This window comes from Mirounga angustirostris, unplaced genomic scaffold (assembly GCF_029215605.1).
Source record: "Mirounga angustirostris isolate CCGP_5_RB_7025 unplaced genomic scaffold, mMirAng1.0.hap1 SCAF_6, whole genome shotgun sequence".
NCBI classification, from domain to species: Eukaryota; Metazoa; Chordata; class Mammalia; order Carnivora; family Phocidae; genus Mirounga; species Mirounga angustirostris.
This window is the reverse complement of record NW_026991714.1, coordinates 123,720,596-123,733,906: the sequence shown is the minus strand read 5'-3', so window position 1 is coordinate 123,733,906 and position 13,311 is coordinate 123,720,596. Positions and strand designations below refer to the sequence as shown.

At 48.2% G+C, this 13,311-nt stretch overlaps 1 protein-coding gene across 1 annotated transcript in view; it reads left to right on the top strand.

The window, feature by feature from the left end:
- Positions 1-13,311, top strand: part of TLL2 (tolloid like 2) — a 127,116-nt gene that overhangs the window by 87,210 nt on the left and 26,595 nt on the right. The window contains exons 9-10 of the mRNA XM_045876276.2: positions 1,344-1,459; positions 6,430-6,532. Coding sequence (XP_045732232.2) covers positions 1,344-1,459; positions 6,430-6,532 — 219 coding nt within the window. The remainder of the gene's footprint in view (positions 1-1,343; positions 1,460-6,429; positions 6,533-13,311) is intronic.

Below are 13,311 nucleotides of genomic sequence, written 5' to 3'. Positions count from 1 at the left end.
CATCTTAGAAAATCTAGGCTGTCAGCATGCGAAGGACTCTGTGGGGTTTGGTCCATCACAAAACTCTAGGAAATACGTCCATCCAGCTATTAGTCATGTGGGGGCGTGTTAGGGCTGAAATGTAGGACACACATATCATATAACCTTGCTGAATTGAAAGAGAAACCTTATAGCATTCTCTGGAAAATGCCATAGTATTTATTTAGTTATAATGTATATGCCTCTTACTTCCCCAAAGGATTGGAGGCAGCTGGTAAATACCATGGAGCCTTATAGTAATGTATCTATTCTTGCAGAATGTTGATGATTATTCTAAAATAATTTCCGTGGAACCCTTGGGGGTGTTGACTGCCGGGCATAATCCTCATGATGCCTGGCAGTTGTTCGGTAACGTGATATTGAAGCCCCGACATCCAGGATTTCCTGAGGCTGATGACGGGCCGCTCTCTAGCTATTCCTTCCTGCGGCTCCCAAACTGCAGCTTCCAGTAATTTCAAGTAGTAACTAAAAGTGGGGTCTTTGCCGAGTGGAGGTTGGATTGCATGTAGGCAGATATGGGTAAGGATGTTTGTTTCCCACACTTTGGGGGCGACCCTTGGGAAGAGGGGCATGCAGCAAACCAACGTCTTTGTCTTTGGGGTCTGAGTCCCCGGGGGTCAGGCGGTAAGGAACCTGCAGCTCCCAAGCTTACTCATATGAGGTACCTTTTTTTTAAGGACAAATTAGAGGAAATATTTTTCACATACATAAGGACTAGGTTCTGGACTTATGACCAGGCGACCCTCAAACATTCAAGGGCGGAAGAGCTTCCCATACCTCTGGTCTTTGTGTTTTCCTGACTGTTTATTTGGTAGCTCATTCAGAGATAGGTAGCAGAAAAAGAAGAGTCAAGATTCAAACTAAGAAGTTTCTCATGAAATGAGTTTCCAAGTGTTTTCTTTGTCTTGTTGCTTCACCTACTTGTACTTTGTGTGGCGCACGCACTGTGTGCCAAGCACCGAGCTGATCCATGTCATTAACCCTTCAGGCAGCTCCTGCCCATTTTACAGACAAGAAAACTAAGGCCCAGCAAGGCTGGGAAACTTGCCCACCATGCTCAAGGCCATGCTCAATCCTGAGAGCCTCAAAAGGAACCCCTAGGTCTTACTTTTTGGCGCCCAGACCCTATTTCCACTTTTATTAGCCAGAAAAAATTTGTCGATCTGCCTGACATGCTTCTCACCGATGCATCCCGAGGGCTTTGGCTGGTCAAGGGCTGTTGCTTGCTCAGCAGCCTGGCGCAGGGAGCTGCTTAGGTGGGGAGCGTGTCTGCCCAAATCACAGTCATTGTTTTGCTTGTGCAGCGTGTGGGGAGACCCTGCAGGACACAACAGGAAATTTTTCTGCACCTGGTTTCCCAAATGGCTACCCTTCTTACTCCCACTGTGTCTGGAGGATATCGGTCACTCCGGGGGAAAAGGTAGGTGTGAAACCACCTCAGGAAATGACATAGCTTTCTTTAGTTGGGTAAGGTGTGGGGCCTTGTACTCTTATTAATAGTAGTAAGAGCAGCTCTTACGCTGTGAGCACCCACTACGTACCAGCCGCTGAGCTAGCTTGCCTAACATGATCTCTGCACTTTCAGCCAGGATCATACAAACGGCGGCCTAGAAGCAAAATGTCCACGTGAATTAGAGATCAGGCTCACAGTTTGTAAAACAAAGTAGACTCTATCCTTCCTCCTTGATAAATACACCATCAGAATGCCTTGGAAGGCGAGGATCCAATTGAGAATTCCTTGACACCTCAGAGTGTTGCTCTGGAAGGAGCAATGTGGGGAGAGCTAGCCCCAACCCACAGCCGGCCCCTCCTTCTCTTCTCAGCCCCCCATTTCATCTCAGGAGCACCCCTGGCAACACTCCAGCCCACTCTCCCAAACACTCCGCACTCCTACCTTGCAAACAGCTATTCCTCCAGTAGAAGCGGGCTGGTTAGATGTGCTGTCTACTCTGGGAGTGTGGATTCAGGGCAGAGATCTCTGCATGCTCTGGAAGTGGGCTCAAGGCCATTTGGACAGGAACTCCAGGGTCCTGGGCACCTGGAGTGAGGTCTAGGAACTATGCAAGCTCTGGGTGAGCACAATCCTTTGGGTCTGAAGATTCCATGATTCCCTCCAGATTCCCTGTAGAGCTGAGCCAAGGTAGCAGCTTCTTTTGCCCTGGTCCAAGGGTGGTATGTTCTCAAACCTACTGCAGGATGCATCTCTATATCCATTATATGGATAAGGAATTTGAGGCTCAGACATTTAAAAAATTGCCCAAATTCACAGTAAAATATAGAACTGGGACCTGGGGCTTCTGCATTCCTAAAACTTGTGTGTGTGTATGTGTTTTCACACCTCCCTTCAAATCCAAGACTAGACTCTGATGTCTTTGAGATGCCCTCTCCATCCCTTGGGTCAGGTTCCATACAGTCATACCTGTCGAAGCCTGTCTCACAGTATCTTGACTGCTGGTTTATTTGGCTGTCTGCCTTCTCGACCCTAAACTCACTGAGGACAGAGACTGTTCACCCCGAGGTCTCCAGCACCCAACACAGCCCGTGGCACATAGTCACACAAAAAGTATTTGTTGAATGGGCATGTGAATGGATGAGTGGCCAAGTGAAAAACCTGCATCCCCGTGGGGGTGATGGATTTTTGGATGCCTGTAGCCAACCTTCAGGTAGTCCTAATTCATAACCATTAAAAATGTCCATTTAAATGTTTTCTATGGCCTGGGTGCTTTTCTCAGCATATTATGTGGATTATCTCTTTTAATCCTCAGAACTTCATGTGATAGGTGCTATTAACACATTAATTCTTCAGGTAAGGAAATGGCCTTGCCTAAGTCTACTCAGTTTGTTGCAAAGTTGGGATCTGAACCCAGGTGAGAACCTGGATGCTTAGCCATCATCCTATATTATTTCACAAAGGGGTCAGGCTAATAGGCATTTGAGCATGCATTCACACACACATGCTCACGTATACGTGTGCTCCCACACAGCACCCACATGCAACTCTTCCTCTGGCTCTAAGCATTTATGACAGTGTGGTTGTCATCTTGAGCCTGAGAGACTCCAGGCTTGTCTTTCTCAGGTGGATGTACCACCTCTGTGCCTGCTGGCAGCGTCGAAGAGAGGGAGGCAGGAAGAAGGAGGAGGACGTGATCCAGCAATCCCCAAATCGTTGAATTGCCTGACAGAGCAGAGGCTATGTGATGTGTTTGAACTGCACAAGATTCATCAAGCCTTATGGGGGGCAGGGAGAATATACAGCATTGAACTTCCTGTACCAATTATTTCCATTTCTGCTTCACCCAGCCTTCCCCAGAGCTGCTAGTAATTAGCAAACTTGATTGATTCAAGTATCACCTCTTGTTTATCACCTCTTCTCCTATGGTCTTTATGGTGCCCTTACATATTTAAAATAATTAGCCTGAATAATTATCCCATTCAGTTCGATCATGAATGTGTTACTAAGGAAGTTGTAATAACATTTTCTTTCTGAAAATTTGAAAAGCTAAAGTATTATATTGCAACCAGCTAGTCAATATGACTGAGCCCTTCTGCCTGAACATGAGCACAGTGGGAGATAAAAAAGAAATCTAATTTACAATCCCTGTCTTCAAGAGACTTAGAGTTTAGTTTAGGGTCCCCCCTACCCTTACCTCTAGGGAGTCTGATTTCATTGAAGGAGGGGCATTTGCTTGGCCCTGTATTATGTTTTGCACTTTTGAGGTGGTACTAGTCTGCAAGCAGCATTGAGAACTACTGGTGTAGTTTGAAAGAAGAATGACAACTCACACACACACACACACACACTGTACAACACAGGAGAGGAGCTGGCCTATTATTTTCCGGTCATCCCTCTTCATTTCATAGGAGATCAGAGGGCTTTGTGGAAGAAGGTGCTACTTGTCCTGAGACCTGAACATTGGGTGGGATTGGCCCAAAGGAAGGGGTGGACACTCGAGGCTAATTAAGACAGGCAGCCTGTGAAGTGTACTCAGGGTGTCGGTTTGTGGAGCACTAAGTGTGCACTCAGTGTGGCTTGATTTTTTAAAGCTGCATTTATTGAGTGCCTATTATGTGTCAGACATAGCATGATACACTCAATATACAGTTTTTCATGCAGCCCATCAATAACCCAATGGTGTGCATGTTGTTTCGCAGAAAAAGGAAACTAAACATCCAAGCGGGCAAGTGAGCGGTAGAGCTAGTAAGTGGTAGTCTGATCTCAGAGCTAGTAAGTGGTAGAACTGAGAAGTCCAGATCTGCCTGACTCTAAAAACACCTGCTCCACAGTCACTATAAAAGGCCGGGGAGGGGGACCCGAGGAGGGAGAGGCTGTGTCCATTCGGGCAGTCAGAGAAAGACTCGGGGAGGAAGCAGAGGGCACTGGACCTGGGCCTGGGGAAGCTTCCATTAACAGGATCCCTCAGGGCACGTGGGGAAATAAGGTCACATAGGATGGACGCTGGAGGCTCTGGAAGGTAAGCAGAGAGTTTAATTAATGGGATGGAGGCAGGGAGAGCCACTGAAGTTTTCTGAACATAGGAGGGGATAAACATGAGATGTAAGTGCAAGATTGATCTAGAAGCCCTAGAGCGCAGAAGGGGCCAGGGCACGGCAGGGAGGAGTTCAGAAATCATGTCGGCAGGAGTGATGGGGACAGGCTTGCGGCAGGGCACACAGACATCTTAAGGGAAGGAAGTCTGTCAGCATCGGGGATAAACAATAGGGGTGAAGTAGAGATGACAGCAAGGGGCTGCACCCCGGTGCCTGGTGTCACCTGCGCACAGGGAAGCCGGAAGGGAAATGCTGCTGCACTGAGGGGCCCTCACAGTCACCAGGGAGCGGGGAGGACAGGAGCCAGCTGAGGCCGGAGAGCAGCGGAGAGAGGACAGGTGTGCTGAAGCCCAGAGAGAGGAGGTTCAAAGCAGGGGGGCCATGGAGGATGGGACAAATGAATAACAGTCCTTTCAATCTGGCCGGGAAGGCACCGAAACTTTGACCTGCAGCCCTACAACCTGGGCCTTTGCTTAGAAACAGAGGGACCTGGGGCTGCCTGAATATAAAAGCAAGTGGCCAGTGGACAGAGGAGAGAGATGAGCTGGCTCAGGGCAGGGGACCGAATGGGATAAGGCACAGGATCAGGGCTGCAGTGACCAGGCAGGGCTGCCTTCAGTGGGCCCCTGGTGAGTGAAGAGAGCGGAGAAGTGATGGTGCAGGGACATGCTGAGTGTGGCAGACATGGGTGGGCACGCCATGGGGCGAAGGGGTGCCCCAAACTGGAAGGGTAGCAGGCTTGTGGGAACATTACCTGTGTGCCAAGTCCACAGGGCCACCCAGCCCCTTCCACTCTTCGTGGATGGGGCATCCACTGAATGACCTCAGCATGTCCAGAAGAACTGAACCCTTCCTTCCTAGTCCATCTGAACCCCCAGCTCCCCAGCCTTCACTCCTCTCCACGCCCCTGCCTCCCCACTCCAGATACACATAGCACAACCTACACAATTCCCCAAACTCTCCTTACCTGAGCTCATGTCAGTCCCTCTCACCAAAATGTCCTCTTGCCCCGTGTCTCTGCCCCTGGGCCCCTATTCCCCTTAGGTAAATGCCATCTCTTCTGAGAAGCCTTCTTCAGTATCCTGGGCAGCATCTATTTCCCCCTCCTCGGGGCTGCAGGGTTCCCTTCCTGTGCATCCCTCTTTTTCAGCATTTGTTCAAGAGTGTTCTAACTGGCCTGACACATCTGTGTTCTCTGAGCTCTCTAAAGGCAAGAACCCTATCTTGCTGATCTTTCGATCTCAATTGGCCAACACAGACGGGCACATAGTAGGTGATCAACTAACAATGGTGAGGTGAATGAATGAAAGAATGAATGCAGGAACGAACGAATGAACAGACTAACTATAGGAAGGCTACTGGATACACCACGTCTCAAAAGAGTGAGGTCATGGCCGAGGGGACACTGATCACGGTGGTGCTCAGATGCACTCAGGCTAACCCCAGGCCCTTTGGAATGATTGATGATGTTATAAGATCTTTTCGTATCTCTGAACTGCACTGACCCCTTACCTCCTTCTAAATCCCCAGGCTCAGTGCCTCCCGGCCCATCTTTTTAATGCATCCTGTTTTCTATAAACCACCTAGTGACTTCAAAAGCTCAAGTTATTCCCCAGGACAGAACCAGAGGACCCATCTCCTCTGTTTACTCCCCATCCTGCTTAGGGTTTATTATTTAATGTCACGAGGTTTCCTGTGAGTGTGTCTTTGTGAGGACACTCCTACTGTGGTCTGAGAGCTCTGTATGCTAAAGGGTAATGTGAGAACACAGGCATGCAAGCTGTGTCTTCGAAACTCCGCGGGCTCTGCTGCCAAAGCTCACTTTACGGTCACTCTTTACAGATCATCCTAAACTTCACATCCATGGATTTGTTTAAAAGCCGCCTGTGCTGGTACGACTATGTGGAGGTCCGGGATGGTTATTGGAGAAAAGCGCCCCTGTTGGGTGAGTTAACTTGAGAAAACCGTGGGAGAGGGGTGATGGGCTGTCTGTGTGACGCCATTAATGTGTGGAAGGGCCCGTCCTGACAGCCGTCACAGGAAGCCCTCAAGGGTCGGTGTCCTTGTAAAACTCTGAACACTCCATTTGGCAACACATGTTAAAAGCTTTTAATGGGGCGCCTGGGTGGCTCAGTCGGTTAAGCGACTGCCTTCGGCTCAGGTCATGATCCTGGAGTCCCGGGATCGAGTCCCACATAGGGCTCCCCACTCAGCGGGGGGTCTGCTTCTCCCTCTAACCCTCTTTCCTCTCGTGCTGTCTCTCATTCTCTCTCTCAAATAAATAAATAAAATCTTAAAAAAAAAAAAAAAAGACAGAGGAGGGTCTGAGGGGAGAGCACATATCCCTGAGCGAGAGAGAGGAGAGCAGGGCCAGAAGGGAGCAGGAGGGCAGAGAGAAGAGGCATGGCTGCACTTGATTAAGAACTGCCCAGCTCTCGGGGCGCCTGGGTGGTTCAGTTGGTTAAGCGACTGCCTTCGGCTCAGGTCATGATCCTGGAGTCCTGGGATCGAGTCCCACATCGGGCTCCCTGCTCGGTGGGGGGTCTGCTTCTCCTTCTGACCCTCCCGACCCTCCCCTCTCTCATGTGCTCTCTCTCTCAAATAAATAAATAAAATCTTTAAAAAAAAAAAAAAAGCTTTTAAGACTGAGATGGCCCTTCAACCCAGCAATTCCACTTCTTCGAATGTATCCTAAGGAACCAATTAAGGAAGTGTGCAAAGTTCTAGCTATGGGGTTGTTCACTGGAGCAGGAAAAATGGAAAACAGTTTAAATGTTCAACAGTGTGGGTTCGCTGAAAACATTGGAATACATCTTTCCAGGGGAAAACTATTCAGCCACTAAAAATAAAGGTGGAAGTGCCTACTTATTAATATAGGAAGGGGTTCCTGTACGTTGTTACACAAAAAGGTGTTACAAAAGAGAACATGCAGTTGAATTCCATTTTAATAAAAACACATGTATATGTATATTTTGCAGGTTTTGCAAACTCAGATGCCCTCAGAAATAAGACCTACATGAGGGCTATGGGGTTGGCATAATAAACGAAGGAGTGGGGGGGGAGTGTGGCAAAGTGAACGGTGAATATCTTGACCAGAATTACTCAAAACAAAATTAAAATTAAAACATGTACAGGTTGGATTCACCTGGAAGAAACCATTTTGTGATCTACAGTATAAATATCAAGTAAAATTATAAACATAAATAAATAACACAGTGGTTATTTCAGGATGATGGAGCACTTTCTTAAAAAAATTATTCTGGGGATGCCTGGGTGACTCAGTTGGCTGGTTAGGCGTCCGATTCTGTTTTTAAGATTTTACTTATTTATTTGACAGAGAGAGACAGCGAGAGAGGGAGCACAAGCAGGGGGAGTGGGAGAGGGAGAAGCAGGCCTCCCGTGGAGCAGGGAGCCTGATGCGGAGCTCGATCCCAGGACCCTGGGATCATGACCTGAGCTGAAGACAGATGCTTAACGACTGAGCCACCCAGGCGCCCCTAGGTGTCCGATTCTTGATTTCGGCTCAGGTCATGGTCTCGGGGTCATGAGATAGAGCCCTATGTCGGGCTCTGCTCTGGGCGTGGAGTCTGCTCAAGGATTCTCCCTCTCCCTCTGCACCTTCCCCACCCTCTACCCTGTATGCCCTCTCTCTCTCTTAAAAATTTGTTTTATTCTGTTTTTCCTGGTTTAGCTATATTTTCTAATTTTTCTACAATAAGCATGTACCCTTTCTGGGAGATGCACAGTGCATGAACTCATATGTGAAAAGGCAACTTGGACCTTTCAGCGAGAGGCAGTGGGCAGGTGGCATAAGGAGAAAGGTCAGCTCATTCAGGATTGGTCGCCAATCTGCAATCTCCCATGGGTGACCCAAAAAGATGAAAGTATAGAGAACCAATTGCATGGTGTCCCGGGAATGGACATAGGGACTCATTTGGCTCAGGAATAGCAACAGCTGAGCCAGGGAGGGAGGCAGATTAAAAGGAGCCAGATGGAATGGTTTTGGCTGATAGTGGATTGTCCTCATTTTTAGAGCAGTAGTAGGGTGGGCTTCCAGGTTGACAAGTCTAAGCCCTCAGTGAGATCTTTGTCCCTGGCATATCCTCACATGGGCAGAAAAGCCACACCGGTTATGCTGTGAATGGCTGGCTTGGGAGTGAGCTGCTGTTGGGACAGCAGACGAGAGATGGAAACAGGAGGAGAGGAGGAGAGTTAAGCTGGGGAGTTCCGTGGCCAGACCAAGCCTGACTTCAAGTCAGATTCCGGGTAGGTCAGAAGAGATAGGGACAGAGGGTCTGGCTGGACCCGAGGGGGCCTGGCAGATACTAAGCTCTGTATTAGGGTCTCAGCCAGGTCAGCTTTCATTGGGAATAGCACCTAAACCCCTCTGTCCAGAGGACCGTGAGTTTAAATTCCTAGAGGTACAAACAGATAGGAATTTGTGTGCCCTTGCGCTCAAGAAAGCAGCCATGGCAGGCTCTGCGTGGGGGTACCAGGTTACTGCCATCATCAGTGGGGTAGTTCGCCGTCGCGGTAGGCAAGCCAGGCACAGACAGGAGTGTGCACGCTATAGGACAAATGAGTTTGGTTACCTGATGGCAAGGTCGAGGCTGCCTGTCCTGGATTTCTGCTTCCCGTCTCGTGCATGCTAGCAGCGAAGGAGGCATGGCTTTAGAGTTAATACTGACTGGGTGTGGCAAAAAGACGGAGGGCGACATTCTGGGTAGCAGAGGTTCCTGAACCTGGCTGGACATCAGCATCTGCTGGGAAGATGTCTATGAATACAGATCCTTAGGAGACTACCGAATCAGAATCCCCATGAGCCGGGTCAGGGAATGATCCTGCTTCTCTGTAAATGTATGTGCTTGGGTGCTTGTTAGCACCACATACATAGAAAGGGGACCGCAAGGGTGCTTATCAAACAACCGAAGCTGGTTACCCCTGAGAAAGGCAACACAGAGGTGCTGGGCAGCTTGGTGGTTTGGTTTGTATACTTCTGGGTCGTTCTACATCTTTCACAAGAATGCATTCAGGTAGTATTTTATAATTTAAAAACTACAAAAGGCTGTGTGGGATGAGTTTCAGTGACAACATGGAATCATGGACCCCTCGACCTGGCAGGGATCTTAGAGTGTTATCTTGATCTAGAGATCTTATCCCCACTTATCCCACACCTTCCCCAGGAAATCATGCTCCTCGAGTGTGGACCCACTCGCTAAGTCCACACAGCTAGCTAGGGGCTGAGATGAGACCAGAACTCAGAGGCCCTGGTCATGGGGAGTGGGGACTGCTGCATCTGAGAAGGGTATCCCCGTAGGATGGTCAGATAAGATGCGTGATTCAGTGTTTATCTGAAATTCCAATGTGACTGGCCTTCCTGTATTTTTGTTTGGGAAATCTGGCAACCCTAACCCCCCCCCCCCCCCGGAGGAATGTGTTAGCCTCAAAGGGCTCAGGGGAAGCAAGCTCTCCGTTACTGAAGTTCCCTAGAGAGGGCCGAGACACGCTCCTGAGAGTGGGCACAGCCAGAGACATTTCCAGGGATTCCCTTTTCTTGAACTTGAAACAAGAATTTTCTCACCGCAGATCCTGGTGTTTCTGGTTACACTTTCATGGGTGAGTTGGGGCTTTTGCCATTCGTTGTTGTCGGTGACGGTTTGTTTTGTTTGGGTTTTGTGTGAGGTTTTTTTTGGCTCATATTTTACACACTTTTGCAGTGTGTGTGTGTGTGTGTGCTGAGTGTGTCTCAGCCAAGGCATGGCCCAGTGCCTGTAACCGTCATTCTTCGTTTGCAGGAATTCTCCTTTGCCAACTATTTGGCCCTGCTCTGATGTTTCCAAATGCAGTTGTTAGTGCACTTTTGTGTTTGGAACAAGTGTATTGTGTGGGCCGAGCTGGTCCCTGGGAGGGGTCAGTGCCATGAAATCTGCTGGGAGGAGGCAGGTCAATGCCCCTTTGGCAGGAGGGAGAGCGGATTAGGGTGGATTGTGAAAGTATGCATCTTGCTCTGAAAAACTGTGCATTGCATATTTTCCCAGGGCAGTGTGTGAAAATCCAGGCATAATGGACGCATAACTTTTTATGAATGAACCCTTTATGACTCCCCATGGAGCCCACTTGTAGTGTCCTCATCTGCATTTCCTCTTCTTGATATCCTTATTAAACTCCTCCTCCAAAGCCAGGAACCAGATTCGGTTTAGGAATTTGCCACCTTTTCTCTAGTCCAGCTTCTGCCCAGCCTGTTCATTCTCTTGGAAGGGGGCTGTTTGGGACCCACCGTTTCACAAAGTGATTAAAGAGAAATGTAAGTAGAATGAGAATAGTTCACAGCTGGTTAAAGGTATCAAATTGGTTTTTCTATTTCAGGGGTCACTCGTGAGACTGCACCTGAAGTGGGGAGGAACGGGGCGGGGGGGTGGGGTGCGGTGCTACAAAGAGAATTTACCAGTAAACTTAAATACTGTCGTGTTAATTGGATTCCCCTCCCTTATTTCTGCTGGAGGAATTACTCGAACAATGTACTTTTTTATGCAGAACTGTCTTTGGGCATTCTGTAACACTGCCATGCACACAAAAGCCCCTCTCCCCCCATTCCCTGCAGTGGCGGGGGGGAAGTTCAGAAAGACCAGGCCGGCCAATCGGTGTCACGTGGCCCCACTCCTGGGGCTCCCTGGGCCGGGGCAGTCTCCCAAATGAGCAGAAACGATGGCGGGAGTCAGACAGCCAGATTGGCATCACCACAAGCTCTCCGTATGGTTGGAGGCTTTGATCCTTGTTCCTAAATGTCTGTGTCCAAACCAGGAACGATGTGTACATTCCCAGAGAGCAGGTTTCATATTTGTTCATCCAAAAGCGGACTGTGTCCAGAATCCCACCCCAAACAGAGAAGTTCCTTTTGATGATGGTGGCCGTGGTTAATGAAGTAGGAGGTAAAGTTGATGAGGAAGGTCAAGATCCCAGACTGCAGAGGTTCAAGTCCTGCTTCACTTACAACTTTGAGTGTAACTCAAAAATGCATGTAACTCAACTCAAATTCTTCAATCCTCGGTTTTCTCATAACCTAGATTACTAATAGTACCTAATTCCGGGGGGAGCAGGATGCAGTTAGATCATCTGCGTAAGGTGCTTAGGACAGGGTCATGCTCGCTAACAAAGGGCTTTCGTTAGAACCATTACGGTGGAGATGAGAGTGTTGAGAGAAGAGTCAGGGGACAAAGTAGAGGGTTTTAGTTAAGAGTTACACGGTGATTGGGGGAGAGAAGTTACTTAGAAATAATCTGTAATTTATCCTACCAAGTCTGGCTTTGCAGTAATTCCTCCCTCCTCCAGAGTAGTGAGCAGACCGGGGTTGTCCTATGGTCCAATGGTGGTGGTTCATCTCATCTGGTTGGGTTCTTAGGCAGCAAGGCAGGTATAGGAAGTCCCTCTCTTTTTTGGAAACAGTCTCCAGCGGCTGTGACAGCTGGGGTTTTAAAAGGAGAGATTTGGACTTGAAACTTGGTTTGGCTGAGAAGGAATTCCTTTTGTGACCCCACGTTGTTGCAGTGCTGTTCAGCAGCCCTGTCTCCTCACTGGTAAGCAATACTTCCCCACGCTTACGTGGTGCTTCCAAGACTTAATTGACACTCATTGGCCATGCCAGAGTAACCATTACTGAAAATTTATAGGCTTCTGATGGATTGTTCCTTGCCAAATTCTTGGCAGAAGTTTCAGCTCATCTAACTTAATGTTAAGCTCACCAAATCCAAAGAGCTGCAGGTGGCCAGAATCGGAAGGAAACAGAAGATTAGCAGCTTCTACCCCATGTCTCCCCAAAGAATGTATCCACAGTTGGCCATCAGGAAATGTCCACAGTGGTCTTTATTCCTCCCCAAACCTCACTCCCCCCATTTCTCAGAAGGGAAAGGAGAGTTATAACTTCAAGTGGTGTTGGCAATAAGGGAGTACCCACTAAATATCTGTTGAATAGACATAAAAAATATTGAGATATAATTCACATATAATACAACTCACCATTTAAAGTAAACAAGTCAACGATTTTTAGTATGTTCACAGAGTTGTGCAACCAACCATCATCATAATCAATTTTAGAACATCTTCATCACCCCAAAAGAAAACACATCCATACTCATTAACAGTCACTCCCCATTTCCCCAATATTAAATGGATTTTTGAGTGACTCTGCAGTCAGTGCTTGAGAGAACCATGACTTCCAGTCCAAATAGACCTTGACTGGTCTGTGTTGTGAACTGATCAGTACAACTCAGCTCATGTCCCACCCCAACCCCATTCCTGTCCTGCCGTGGCTGCCATCTTTAGATGGCATTAGGAATTATAGAGTCAAGGATTACTATACACTGGGAAGGCATGGCCACCGGCCTCTTCCTCTGTAGAAGATCCAAATTTCAGACTTGGATCTGAGTGTCTGAGGAATATACATTTATTTGTATTTTTTCCATAACAGAATTTCAACAGCAATTCTGAGCCCCTTTCTATCAGGTAGTGGGAAGTTAATTTCAGTCAGATTGTGTTTTCTTCCCTTGAGGGGTCCAATAAGGGATATACTTTCTGCCAAGGCATGGTGGCAGGGATGCATCCATATTGCCATCCCAGCTGGCTTTGCTGGATGTTCTCATGCCTGGTCTCCAGCCCTCTGTCTGAGCACAGAATCATAAGTGGCTGCTGGGCCTCTTCTTGTCTCAACTCTAGGCCAGTTCAGATCAG